The following is a 15,229-nucleotide window of genomic DNA, read 5'->3' on the forward strand; positions in this document are numbered from 1 at the left end:
TTCCAAAGTCATTTTATGAGGCCAGCCTCATCTTAATTCCAAAACCAGACAAAGACCCCACCAAAAAGGAGAATTATAAACCAATATCCCTGATGAACACGGATGCAAAAATTCTCAACAAGATACTAGCCAATAGGATCCAACAGTACATTGAGAAGATTAATCACCATGACCAAGTGGGATTTATCCCCAGGATGCAAGGCTGGTTCAATACTCGTAAAACAATCAACACGATAAATCATATCAACAAGAGAAAAAACAAGAACCATATGATCCTCTCAATAGATGCAGAGAAAGCATTTGACAAAATACAGCATCCAAAATAACAGCATCAAAACTCTTCAGAGTGTAGGGATAGAGGGAACATTCCTCAGCATCTTAAAAGCCATCTATGAAAAGCCCACAGCAAATATCATTCTCAATGGGGAAGCACTGGGAGCCTTCCCCTAAGATCAGGAACACGACAGGGATGTCCACTCTCACCACTGCTATTCAACATAGTACTAGAAGTCCTAGCCTCAGCAATCAGACAACAAAAAGACATTAAAGGCATTCAAATTGGCAAAGAAGAAGTCAAACTCTCTGGCTTTGCAGATGACATGATACTATACCTAGAACACCCAAAAGACTCCACCCCAAGATTGCTAGAACTCATACAGCAATTCGGCAGTGTGGCAGGATACAAAATCAATGCCCACAAATCAGTGGCATTTCTGTACACTAACAATGAGACTGAAGAAAGAGAAATTAAGGAGTCAATCCCATTTACAATTGCACCCAAAAGCATGAGACCTAGGACTAAACCTAACCAAAGAACTAAAGGATCTATACCCTAAAAATTATAGAAGACTTCTGAAAGAAATTGAGGAAGACACAAAGAGATGGAAAAATATTCAAATGCTCATGGATTGGAACAATTAATATTGTGAAAATGTCAATGGTACCCAGGGCAGTTTGCACATTCAGTGCAATCCCTATCAAAATACCATAGACTTTCTTCAGAGAGTTGGAACAAATCATCTTAAGATTTGTCTGTAATCAGAAAAGACCCCGAATAGCCAGGGGAATATTGAAAAAGAAAACCAGAGCCAGGGGAATCACAATGCCAGATTTCAGGTTGTACTACAAAGCTGTGGTCATCAAGACAGTGTGGTACTGGCACAAAAACAGACACATAGATCAATGGAACAGAATAGAGAATCCAGAAATGGGCCCTCAGCTCTATGGTCAACTAATATTGGACAAAGCAGGAAAGACTATCCACTGGAAAAAGGCCAGTCTCTTCAATAAATGGTGCTGGGAAAATTGCGACAGCCACATGCAGAAGAATGAAACTAGACCACTCTCTTGCACCAGACACAAAGATAAACTCAAAATGGATGAAAGATCTAAATGTGAGACAAGATTCCATTAAAATCCTAGAGGAGAACACAGGCAACACCCTTTTTGAACTTGGCCACAGCAACTTCTTGCAAGATACATCCATGAAGGCAAGAGAAACACAAGCAAAAATGAACTATTGGGACTTCATCAAGATAAAAAGTTTCTGCACAGCCAAAGAAACAGTCAACAAACTAAAAGACAACCTACAGAACGGGAGAAGCTATTTGCAAATGACCTATCAGATCAAGGGCTAGTATCCAAGATCTATAAAGAACTTATTAGGGATCCCTGGGTGGAGCAGCGGTTTGGCGCCTGCCTTTGCCCCAGGGCACGATCCTGGAGACCCGGGATCGAATCCCACGTCGGGCTCCCGGTGCATGGAGCCTGCTTCTCCCTCTGCCTGTGTCTCTGCCTCTCTCTCTCTTTCTCTCTCTGTGACTATCATAAATAAATAAAATTTAAAAAAGAAATTTAAAAAAAAGAAGATGTGGTCTATGTATCAATGGAATATTACTCAGCCATTAGAAATGACAAATACCCACCATTTGCTTCAACGTGGATGGAACTGGAGGGTATTCTGCTGAGTGAAGTAAGTCAGTCAGAGAAGGACAAACATTCTATGTTCTCATTCATTCGGGGAATATAAAAAATAATGAAAGGGAATAAAGGGGAAAGGAGAGAAAATGAGGAAAATATCAGTGAGGGTGACAACACATGAAAGACACCTAACTCTGAGAAACGAACAAGGGGTAGTGGAAAGGGAGGTGGGCGGGGGTTGGGGGTGACTGGATGACGGCACTGAGGGAGACACTTGACTGGATGAGCACTGGGTGTTATGCTATATGTTGGCATATCGAACTTCAATAAAAAATATATACCAAAAAATTAAAAAATTAAAAATTTTTAATAAACTAAAATAAAAATAAATAAATCATGACATAATAGAAATATCACACCACCGTCTTGGTTTGAGGGTTCAAATAATATAGTCACCATAGCTATGGGCAAAGTCACTTAACACCTTACATCCTCAATTTTCCTACCTGTAAAATAATTTGGACACATGGTAGCCACAGTGCCCTCCTGCTGTGGTACCCCAAACACTGGCCCAGGTGCTAGATCCAGTGAAACCTGCTGCATTCATGCACTGGGGTAGAGTTCTGACTTGCTTGGGTACCCAGGCAAGCTACTTTATGTCTCTGTACCTTAGTCCCCTCATCCAAAAAATGGCAATGATAGTAGAGCCTAACTCACACTTTGGAAGTTGACAAAATGGGTGAATACAAGTGAAGAACTTAGAAGAGAATCTAACACATAGAGAGTGCTCAGAAAGTAGTAGTTATTGAGTAACCAGAAGGTAGAAGCACCCCACGTATCTATCTATGATGAGTGGATGAACAAAATGTGGTCTGTCCAAATGATGGAATATCATTCAGCTCTAAGAAGGAAGGAGATTGTGGTTCAGCAGTCAAGCATCTGCCCTCAACTCAGGGCATGACTTCCGGGATGGAGTCCTACATCAGGCTCACTGCATGGAGCCTGCTTCTCCCTCTGCCTGTGTCTCTGCCTCTCTCTGTGTATCTCTCATGAATAAATAAATAAAATCTGAAGAAGAAGAAGAAGAAGAAGAAGAAGAAGAAGAAGAAGAAGAAGAAGAAGAAGGAGGAGGAGGAGGAGGAGGAGGAGGAGGAGGAGGAGGAGGAGGAGGAGGAGGAGGAGAAGGAGAAAAGAGATTCTGACTTGTGCCACGACAAGGAGGAATCTTGGAGATGTTATGCTAAGGAAAATAAACCAATCACAAAAGGACAAATACCGTGTGATTCCACCCTCTGTGATGTATCCAGCATTGTCAAATTCACAGGAACAGAAAGTAAAATGGTGGTTGCCAGGGGAATGGGGAAATAAGGACCTTTGTTTAATGGGGACAGAGTTTCAGCCTTGGAAGATGAGAAAGTTCTGGAGATGGATGGTGGTGATGGTTGAACAACAGTGTGATGTACTTAATGCCATTGAACGTATACTTAAAAATGGTGAAAACTATACATTTTAGGTTATGTATATGTTACCACCACTTAAAAAGAAAGTATTGGGGTGCCTGGGTGGCTCAGTCAGTTAAGCGTCTGACTTTTGGTTTTACCTCAGGTCGTGATCTCACCAAGTCCTACATCGGGCTCTGTGATCAGTGAGGAGTCTGCTTCTCTCCTTCTCCCTTTCTTTCTTTCTTTCTTTCTTTCTTTCTTTCTTTCTTTCTTTCAGACAGGGAATACTTTATTCAAACCCATCAGAGAAATGGACAGCTTGGGTCTGTAACAAAGCGTCGTGTTTTAAAGCATAGGTCAGTAATTGTATATGAGAGTATGCACTGCTACATACAAATTAACTGATCAGAGCACAACTTTTCAGTGTTCAAAACAGAATAAGCTTCCCTGTAAAAGCAGCACCTTTGTGACATTTTTAACTTTAGTATTCCTCTCCTTCTTCTTCACCCTCTCCTTCAACAGAATCCACACCAACCTCCTCATAATCCTTCTCCAGGGCAGCCATGTCCTCACGGGCCTCAGAAAACTCTCCTTCCTCCATGCCCTCACCCACATACCAGTGAACAAAGGCACGCTTGGCATACATCAGGTCAAACTTGTGGTCCAGGCGAGCCCAGGCCTCAGCAATGGCTGTGGTATTGCTCAGCATGCACACAGCTCGCTGTACTTTGGCTAGGTCTCCACCGGGTACCACAGTGGGAGGCTGGTAATTAATGCCCACTTTGAATCCAGTGGGGCACCAGTCCACAAACTGGATGGTACTCTTGGTCTTGATGGTGGCAATGGCAGCATTGACATCTTTGGGAACCAATCACCACGGTACAACAAGCAGCAAGCCATGTATTTACCATGGCGAGGGTCACATTTCACCATCTGGTTGGCTGGCTCAAAGCATGCATTGGTGATCTCTGCTACAGAAAGATGTTCATGGTAGTCTTTCTCAGCAGAGATGACGGGGCATATGTGGCCAGAGGGAAGTGGATGCGGGGATAGGGCACCAGGTTGGTCTGGAACTCCGTCAGATCCACATTCAGGGCTCCATCAAATCTGAGGGAAGCAGTGATGGAGGTCTGTCCCTCTTTCCATCTCCCACCCATGTGCCCGATCTATCTCTCTTTTTCTCTCTCTCAAATAAATAATTGAAACAAAAGAAGGAATGAATGAAAGAAGGAAGGAAGGGAAGAAAAGGAAAGAAAGAAGAAGAAAGAAAGAAAAAGAAAGAAAGAAAGAAAGAAAGAAAGAAAGAAAGAAAGAAAGAAAGAAAGAAAGAAAGAAAGAAAGAAAGAAACTAGCTACTGTCATCTCTAGTCTCAGCTGTCTGGAGAGTTTCTGTAAAGAAGAGAGCCCAGTTGCCACCATCACTGCCAGCCCCTAACTCTGGCAGATAGGGTCAAATCTCCTCGAACCTTCTCAGTTACTTCTGTTATCTTGTCCCCTTAAACCCAGTCCCACCCTTCCATGCTGGGAGAACTATGGAACAGACCTCCTTGAGATGGAGTTGAGAAGAGGGGGAGGAAAAGCAGTGGGCCCCAGAGAGCCCCACCCTCACCACCCTACTCCTGTCCACCACCATGCTGAAAGTTTCTCTAGAGGCTGGAAGTCTGTTCTCATGGCATCCTCTCTGATTAGCACCAGGCAAAGGGGAGCTCTGGGAGGAGCGATGCTGAGTCTCTGGTGACTCGTTGAAAGCCTTTAGGTCCCACTTATGCCCTCAGCAAAGGCACGTTCCCCTGAAACCCACAGAGGGAGGCCCAGCAGGCTGTGCCTTGGGCAGATGATTCTCACTTACAGGCCAAAAACCCTGGCACTGGACTTCACTGATGGAATAGTTCTTCACATTTTACTTAATAAATCTTTACAAAAGTTCTGGTGTGGGGGCAGCTTGGGTGCTGGGATATTTAAAAGCTCTCTGAGTAATTCTAATGGGCAACCAATGTTTGACACCACTGGCCCGAAGTTCACCTAGGAAGCCCATGGCCTCCATGAGCAATATGGGAACATCAGCAGAAGTTCGTTAAAAGTTGCTAAGGAAGCCCAGCTACCAGAAGGTGATGGTTTCATGCAGGAGGGTCACAGACCAGGTGGTATTCTATTTTTGTGGTCAGGAGCCGTTTTCGTGGAGCAGTGTGGTCTGTGCACACACAGTGACATGAAGGCCCTGCCTTACCTGTTGAAGGTATGGTTTTATAAAATATAAGACTGTTGCCCAAATGGCCACTTTTCTGCCAGTCATGGTTGTCTGGGCTTTCCCCTTTGGCTTGTCCTGTAACTGCTGAGGGGTGTGGTCAAAACAGATCCTGTCACATCCTGCGCGCATCTGCTGACTCCAGCGTTTTTGATGTAATAACAAAGTTGTCAGATGTGTTTCTTCATGCCCTGAAGTCTGCTGTCCCTTCTGTTTGGATCTGTGTGTGGCGGCCAGAGGCTGACTCACTTCCCTTAGCTTACCGAATTCTTTCTACCGCTTCCTGGATCAACAAACCCTGGCGGGCCAGTTCCTCCACCAGAGTTCATGGAAAGGTATGGAAGCCACCAGAGTTAACAGTAAGAGCCTTGGGTTCTCACTCAAGGGAGATGGCATTGTAGGGACAGCCGGCTGACATGTCTGGGCCTTGAGATCTCTGTAGACAAGATGTAGAAATACAAAATGTGGTTAATTCTAACTCAGCAATTTGAGGACAGGACCAGAATGTTCATCTGGGTTGTGTACACGACTTAAGCGTTCTGCTGAGCAACTCCAACACTAACCAGCTTTTGTTCAGTCATTCAAAACATATTCATTGCCAGATACCGTTCCAGGTTCCTGAAAAATGGCTGAGGCGAGACAGACGTGGACTCTGCCTCTTTTTTTCTTTTTCTTTTTAAGAGCAATTTTAAGTTTACAAGATTGATAGGAAGGTTCAGAGATTTCCCATACACACTCTGCCCCAGCCCCCATGCATAGACTTCCCCATTATCAACATCACTCACCAGAATGGTACTTTTTTTTTTAAACCAAGGAGGAATCTAAATTGACATATCATGATCATCCAACACCCACAGTTTATTGTAGGGTTCACTCTTGATGTCCTACATTCTATGGGTTTGAACAAACATATAAGGACATGTATCCATGGGGACGCCTGGGTGGCTAAGCATTTGAGCGTCTGCCTTGGCTCAAAGCATGATCCTGGGTCAGAGGATAGAGTCCCGCATCGGGCCCCCTGTAAGGAACCCACTTCTCCCTCTACCTGTGTCTCTGCCTGTGTCTGTGTCTCTCATGAATGAATAAATAAAATCTTTTTTTTAAAAAAAAGGACATGTATCCACCACTAGAATACCATGCAGAGTGTCTTCACTGCCCTAGTAATCCTCTGTACTCTGCCAACGAATGCCCCCTCCTCAACGTCTGGCAACCACTGATCCTTTTACTGTCTCCACAGTTTTGCCTTTTCTAGAATGTCAAATACTTGAATCATACAATTTGCAGCCTTTTCAGATTGACTTCTTCCACTTAGTACTATGTGTTGTTGTTGTTGTTGTTTTTAAGATTTTATTTATTTACTCATGAGAGACACAGAGAAAGAGGCAGAGACACAGGCAGGGGAGCTTGATGCCCAGACCCAGGATCATGCCCTGGGCCAAAGGCAAGATGCTCAGCTGCTGAGCCACCCAGGCGCCCCCACTTAGTACTATGTATTTAAATTTCTTCCACATCTTTCATGGCCAGATAGCGCCAAACAATATTCCATTGTCTGGATTGACCATAAAGTTTATTTACTCATTCACCTACCAAAGGACATCTGGACTGCTTCCAAGTTTGGGAAATGATGAATCAGAGTGCTAGAAACATCATGTGCAGGTTTTTTGTGAACATGTTTTCGGCTCCCTTGGGGAAATGCCAAGGAGCATATAGCTGGATCATATGGTAAGAGCACATTAGGCTGTGTAAGAAACCTCCAAAAATGTCTTCCAAAGTGGCAGTACCATTTTGCATTCCCCCTGTCAATAAAGAAGAGTTTTTGTTGCTCCACATTCTCAAGAGCATTCAGCGTTGTCAGTGCTCCAGATTTTGACCATTCTAATAGGTATGTAGTGGTATCTCAGCATCGTTTTTATTTGCGCTTCCCAATGACACCATGTAGAGCCTCTTTTCATCCACTTGTTTGCCATCTGTATACCTTCTTTGGTAAGGTATCTCTAATGCCTTTGGCTTATTTTACTTTTTTTAAAGATTTTTATTTATTTATTCGAGAGAGAGAGAGAGAGAGGCAGAGACACAGGCAAAAAAAAAGAGAGAGAGAGAGAGAGACAGGCAGAGGGAGAAGCAGGCTCCATGCAGAGAGCCTGATGTGGGACTCGATCCTGGGACTCCAGGATCACGCCCTGAGCCAAAGGCAGGCACTAAACCGCTGAGCCACCCAGGCTGCCCCCTTTGGCTTATTTTTTTTTAAATAATAAATTTATTTTTTATTGGTGTTTAATTTGCCAACATACAGAATAACACCCAGTGCTCATCCCGTCAAGTGCCCCCCTCAGTGCCCGTTGCCCATTCACCCCCACCCCCCGCCCTCCTCCCCTTCCACCACCCCTAGTTCGTTTCCCAGAGTTAGGAGTCTCTCATGTTCTGTCTCCCTTTCTGATATTTCCTACCCATTTCTTCTCCCTTCCCTTCAATTCCCTTTCACTATTATTTATATTCCCCAAATGAATGAGAACATATAATGTTTGTCCTTCTTCGATTGACTCATTTCACTCAGCGTAATACCCTCCAGTTCCATCCACGTTGAAGCAAATGGTGGGTATTTGTTGTTTCTAATGGCTGAGGAATATCCCATTGTATACATTGATCCATTCCTCTGTCGATGGACACCGAGACTCCTTCCACAGTTTGGCTATTGTGGACATTGCTGCTAGAAATATCGGGGTGCAGGTGTCCCGGTGTTTCATTGCATCTGAATCTTTGGGGTAAATCCCCAGCAGTGCAATTGCTGGGTCGTAGGGCAGGTCTATTTTTAACTCTTTGAGGATCCTCCACACAGTTTTCTAGAGTGGCTGCACCAGTTCACATTCCCACCAACAGTGCAAGAGGGTTCCCCTTTCTCCGCATCCTCTCCAACATTTGTTGTTTCCTGCCTTGTTAATTTTCCCCATTCTCACTGGTGTGAGGTGGTATCTCATTGTGGTTTTGATTTGTATTTCCCTGATGGCAAGTGATGCGGAGCATTTTCTCATGTGCATGTTGGCCATGTCTATGTCTTCCTCTGAGATTTCTGTTCATGTCTTTTGCCCATCTCATGATTGGATTGTTTCTTTGCTGTTGAGTTCAATAAGTTCTTTATAGATCTTGGATACTAGCCCTTGAGCTGATAGGTCATTTGCAGATAGCTTCTCCCATTCTGTAGGTTGTCTTTTAGTTTGGTTGACTGTATCCTTTGCTGTGCAAAAGCTTCTTATCTTGATGAAGTCCCAATAATTCATTTTGCTTTTGTTTCTTTTGCCTTCGTGGATGTATCTTGCACGAAGTTACTGTGGCCGAGTTCAAAAAGGGTGTTGCCTGTGTTCTCCTCTAGGATTTTGATGGAATCTTGTCTCACATTTAGATCTTTCATCCATTTTGAGTTTATCTTTGTGTATGGTGAAAGAGAGTGGTCTAGTTTCATTCTTCTGCACGTGGATGTCCAATTTTCCCAGCACCATTTATTGAAGAGACTGTCTTTCTTCCAGTGGATCGTCTTTCCTCCTTTATTGAATATTAGTTGACCATAGAGCTGAGGGTCCACTTCTGGATTCTCTATTCTGTTCCATTGATCTATGTGTCTGTTTTTGTGCCAGTTTCACACTGTCTTGACCACAGCTTTGTAGTACAACCTGAAATCTGGCATTGTGATGCCCCCAGATATGGTTTTCTTTTTTAAAATTCCCCTGGCTATTCGGGGTCTTTTCTGATTCCACACAAATCTTAAGATGATTTGTTCCAACTCTCTGAAGAAAGTCCATGGTATTTTGATAGGGATTGCATTAAACGTGTAAATTGCCCTGGGTAACATTGACATTTTCACAATATTAATTCTGCCAATCCATAGGCATAGAATATTTTAAAAACCAGGTTGTTTGGGGGCGCCTGGGTGGCTCGATCAGTTAAGCATCTGCCTTCAGCTCAGGTCATAATCCCGGAGTCCTGGGATCGAGTCTCACATTGAGCTCCCTGCTCAGTGAGGAGCCTTCTTCTCCCTCTCCCTTTCTCCCTACTCGTGTTCTCACTTGTTCTGCTCTCTCTCTCAAATAAATAAATGATCTTTATTTGTTTTTGTGGGGGGGAGATTGTTTTAAGGTTTTATTTATTTATTCATGAGAGACACACAGAGAGGCAGAGACACAGGCAGAGGGAGAAGCAGGATCCCTGGGAGTAGCTTGATTTGGGACTTGATCCTGGGACTCCAGGATCATGCCCTGAGCCGAAGGCAGACGCTCAACCACTAAGCCTCCCAGGTGCCCCCAATAAATGATTTTTAAAAATACCAGGTTACCAGGTTGTTTGTTTTCTTATGTTTGAGTTTTAAGAGTTCTTTGTATATTTTGGACAACAGTCCTTATCAGGTGTGTCTTTTGCAAATATTTTCTCTGAGTCTGTGGCTTGTGTCTTCTAATTCTTTTGATATTATCATTTTCAGAGCAGAAGTTTAACATTTTATTTATTTATTTTTTGAAGTTTTAAATTTTATTTCATTTTTTAAGATTTTATTTATTTATTCCTAAGACACAGAGAGAGAGAGAGGCAGAGACACAAGGTAGAGGGAGAAGTAGGCTCCTCACAGGGAACCTGATGAGGGACTCAATCCCTGCACCAGCGATCATGCCCCCCAGCCTAAGGCAGACCCTCAACCACTGAGCCACTCAGGGGTCCTGAAGTTTTATTTATTTTTTATTTTTTATTTTTTTGAAGTTTTAAATTTTAATCCAACACTGTCTGCTCCTGGAACTTATCAAAATGTGCGCTTGAGGAGTAGCATTCACTGTCTGGACTTTTCTTTGTCTTCCTTCCAGTTTTATTATAAAGTTACAGTCGACATACTGCACTGTACACACTTAGGGTGTGTGGCATAATACTTCAACTTATAAATCTCGTTGCTATTCTTTCTGGTTAATCAGTAATAATGAACACTGGGGGAGTGCTTATTGCATGCCAGTTTCTGTGCTAAATCCTTTTTTATACAGCTACTTCCTCTTAGTGCAATCCTCATTCTCCTTTTCCCCACAAACAACCATCCTGACATATTTCCTGTTTGTCCCTGTTGCAATTTCAGTTTTTTGTTTCCTATGCATGTATTTTAATTGATATTTCTGGAATGCCTGGGTGGCTCAGCAGTTAAGCATCTGCCTTCAGCCCAGGGTAGGATCCTGGAGTCCCGGGATCAAGTCCCACATCGGGCTCCGTGCATGGAGCCTGCTTCTCTCTGCCTATGTCTCTGTTTCTCTTTCTCTGTGTCTCTCATGAATAAATACATAAAATCTTTTTAAAAACTTTATATTTCTGTTGTCTGTTTATGTAAATAAGGATGCATGCAGGCTTTCTTCTGGCACTGTGTTACTGTCACCCACCTGCATTGCTGTTGTATCTACCCTCTTCTCATGGTTGTGTGATGTTCAATAGAATGCTGCCACGAGGTCTTAACCCGTCCATGCCCGCTCTGAAGGGGCCTGGATTGTGCCCACTTCCCTGTCCCCACCAGAATCCTCTGCTATGATGAGCATTTTATGCATATGTCCCCTGCATAAGGGGGTTCAGGGGACACACACACACACACACACACTCCCAGAAGTGGATTACTGGTTGTTGGTTGTGTGGCATACATATAGATTGTCTGGCTAAGTATGGCAGATTGTTCTGCAGAACAGCTACACCCCCCCACACACACCTCACCACCCATTGTGGTGTCACTCAGCTTGTAAATTTTTGCCAAATAGGTGGAAAGTGATATCTCATTGGTTTAATTTGACTTATACTGTACCCAGTAAACTCTTCTCCACATGTTTGTTTAGATCTTTAGTTTCTTATTCTGAAAATTACCCCTTATACTCTGCCTATTTTTCCATTGGGTTCTCTCTGTCTTGTGGTTGAGCAGGAGGTCCTGTTTATTCTAGACACCAGTCTCCTTTTGGCTTTAGAGATTGTGCCCTTCGTTCCCAATCTGTTATCTGTTCGTTATCTTTGACTGTTGGGTCTTTTGTTCTCCAGAAATCCTTTATTTAGAGGGATCACATTAACTTTGAGTCTTGTGATTATGCTTTTGAAGTTTTGAAAATAAGTCCTTCCTCACCATAAGTATATTATCTTATGGATAGTCTCTATTAATTTTATAATTTAAATCTCAGTTAGGGCTCTAATCTAATCTGCATGCTAGCTTTGTAAACAGTGCTCAGCAGGGACTCGGTTTTGCTTGCCTCTGCTTACTTTGCTCATTGGACTTCAACCACAGCTCTCTGAGGTAGGGGAGGAAACCCAAGACAGAGGTCAAAATGCTAGCAAGTGGCAGAACCCAAATTGCTGATCTTGTTTCTTCAGTTATCAAAAAGCTGGACCCTGTGAAGGATCTCCAGGGTGGAGAGCAATAAAGCCCATGACCCAGCACACAACTCAGCCAGGGCAAGCATTATTGATTACTCGGTCAATGGATGAGGCCCTTGGCTGCATCTTAGACTTAGTTCAGTAGGAAATGCCAGTGAACCCAGGAAGGGTCCCACCCAGACCCTCAGTAGGAAACTCCTTCCATCTCTCTGACCCCCCAATGTGTAAGCCACACATGCAACCTAAAAGTAACTTCTCCTCCCTCAAATTAGGGCCTCCTTCTACTTCCTGTCCCAATATTTTGGGCTTGCAAATTCTAATAAACCCTAATGACTGACATGTCACACCATTCCAAGCACTTAACACATGTGCACTCGTTCATTATGCACATCATCATTCTATACCTTCTGCACATCATAAATCAAGGCCAATGTTTTCACCACTAGAAAGGAACAAAGCAGGGCTATGAAGCATAGAGCCTGCCCTTCAACCACTGTGTCATATTGTCCCTTGTAAGGTACCCTACTCTTCCCCATCCAGAACACGGAGAACTATCAGAAGCTATAAAACACTGGCAACTGAGATAGACCCTGACTTGTATTTTGAGTGTCTTCAGAGCAACGCTGCCATAGGACATTCCAGCGCCCTGGATGGCCTGGACGAGAACTTACAGTCATCCCCACGGCCAAGGGTGTTGCGCATCCCTGCTGGAGTGCAAGACCCTGCACGTCCCATTCTGTCATGAGGGCTCACTGTACGTCCACACTTTCCACAGAACCCGGTTTCCCAGCCCAGCCGGACAGCCGGGCATTTGTCACTGCGTTTGGCAGATGCTCTTAGGCCTTTTTGTGTAACGGAATTCTCGGGACTACAACATGAGCACTGGGGTCTTTGTTCTTCTTTCCCATGACCTATTGTTCTCAGAACTTTGCTTTCTGCATGGTCATCTTGTTTTTACCCCATCTTGGTCACTGCACATTATCCTCCCGGCTCCCAACCTCGCTGGCCTGCCGCTTTCAACTCTTCTCTCTATCCCTTCCTCTCCCGAGTCTGAATGGCATCAGATTCATAGGTCCTTTCTTCGCCCTTGTTTTTTCTCTAACATTTCATCTTAAGCCTGGATTAATGCTGGCTCAGTGCAATGCCATGTCACCTGCTTCTCTCCTGGTCCCCACTGGCTCCTGAGTCCATCATCCTCTACACAGGCTCAACCACTGTGGGGCAGCTCCCCTGCTTTACCTTCTTCCTACTGATTGCCTGGAGGACCCCCTCTGGTTGCACGCCAGTGGCTCTCCATTGCCCTTTGGTCAGATTTGAATGTGAGCAACAAAATATTCTGGCTGTTTCCTGCTGAAGTTCTGATTGATTTCCTTTCTCCAAGGAAGGTGACTGCCATGAATCCTTGTCAGTGTCTCTTTCATTATTCCTGGGAATAACCTCCTTTATTGAATTCTTCCAGTTAATCCTTATCACTTCAACACATTACCCCGCCCCCAAGTCTTTGAGCATGATGAATTATAAAACCGTCCCTCCCTCTCAGAGATTTCCTCCTTATCCTGTTTGCTCAGGCCACCTGCCCTGCCAAAGCTCTTGGAATACCTGAGTTCTTCCCTGGCAGACTCACCAGGGAAGGTTGAACAATACTAGGGAGGCATGATGGGCCTCTACCAGTCTAAAGGTGCACTCAGGTCTACCATGGGTTTAATTTAATGAACATAGATTATTCCTCCTTCTGCATAAAACCCAACCTCCCCAGCAGCTAATGCCAGCCGCTCCTGACCCACTCATAACTGGGAACACCTTTTGCTGTCAGCACCTTCACGCTTTTTTATTTATTTATTTATTTATGATAGTCACAGAGAGAGAGAGAGAGAGAGAGAGAGAGAGAGAGAGGCAGAGACACAGGCAGAGGGAGAAGCAGGCTCCATGCACCGGGAGCCCGATGTGGGATTCGAGGCAGGCGCTAAACCACTGCGCCACCCAGGGATCCCGCACCTGCACACTTTTACTCATTCTGTTCTTTTCCCTTCAAATCTCCAACTATATCCCCTAGGGCTGAGAATGCCTCCATGCTTCTGCCACCACAAGCTCTGAGGGTCTTCAGGACTCAACTGGAGTCCCACCTGCCCTGAGGAGCCTTCACCACTGTCTTCTCTCTGAGTCCCCAAAGCTGTCCTGACACATGAGAGCACTCACGTCCTTACAAATACTACTGGGTATTGCTAGTAAATTTTTAATTTTTCTGTGGTTTGTCTCTCTAATAAGATTCTTTGCCCCTTCAGGACAAAGGACCGCATTTTCAGAGTTGAGAGTCTAGATGGGCGGATGGGAAATGAGTTTGGAGCCTTAATATTTAGGTGTATAAGTAAGTATGGGATCTTAGAGCCTTCCCTCCTGCTAGTGACGTGTGCTTTGTTCTGCCACCATCCAGGTATGTGTCACAGTTTCCCCTACGAGACTGTAAGCACCTAAGATGAGTGGGGCAGGGCATCTTCAAAAGGATCCCATCCCTCCCTTCTCTCAGAACTCAGCACCATTGTAGACTCTGCTCACAAAGAATTGTTGAATTGGCTTGGAGGTCAGAAGTCACATGCCCAGTGATCTCTAGGACAGCAGAAGAACAAGAAAGTCTAGAGGATGGGGTGAGGGATTAGAAACGCTTGGGTGCCTGCCTGCTGGAAAATCAGTCTTTTTATTTGCAAGATCCAGAAAAAAAAAGGCCTAGGCAGTTAAACCTTGGACCAGGGGTATTTTGTATCTTGGCACCAGGACCTTAGGAGGAACTGGGTATTTGAGGCTATGATAGAATGTTGATGTTGGCCAAGCAGGTCATGGCTCTTGGTTCCACAAAACATTTGCATCTTTGTTCTCCTGCTGAAGTTAGAGTGGACTAGACTCTAGCGAAAACATAGAGCTAAAGTGGTGGCATCACAATTCCGGACTTCAAGCTCTATTCCAAAGCTGTAATCATCAAGACAGTGTGGTACTGGCACAAAAACAGACACAGATCAATGGAACAGAATAGAGAACCCAGAAATGGGCCCTCAACTCTATGGTCAACCAATCTTCAACAAACAGGCAAGAATATACACTGGAAAAAAGGCAATCTCTTCAACAAATGGTTTAGGGAAAATTGGACAGCTGCATGCAGAAGAATGAAACTGGACCATTTCCTCACACCATACACAAAAATAGACTCAAAATAGATGAGAGACCTAAATGTGAGACAGGAACCCATCAAAATCTTCTAGGAGAACAC

General features: G+C 44.1%; 1 protein-coding gene across 1 annotated transcript; it reads right to left on the reverse strand.

The window, feature by feature from the left end:
- Nucleotides 1–3,794: 3,794 nt before the first annotated feature.
- Nucleotides 3,795–4,519, reverse strand: LOC129503191 (tubulin alpha chain-like). Its single transcript, XM_055315161.1, is given in 3 exon segments — nucleotides 3,795–4,232; nucleotides 4,235–4,381; nucleotides 4,384–4,519. Coding segments are annotated over 3 exon segments (672 nt in total). The 3' UTR covers nucleotides 3,795–3,843.
- Nucleotides 4,520–15,229: the final 10,710 nt, after the last annotated feature.

This window comes from Nyctereutes procyonoides, unplaced genomic scaffold, assembly GCF_905146905.1.
Source record: "Nyctereutes procyonoides isolate TBG_1078 unplaced genomic scaffold, NYPRO_anot_genome, whole genome shotgun sequence".
Classification (NCBI taxonomy): Eukaryota; Metazoa; Chordata; class Mammalia; order Carnivora; family Canidae; genus Nyctereutes; species Nyctereutes procyonoides.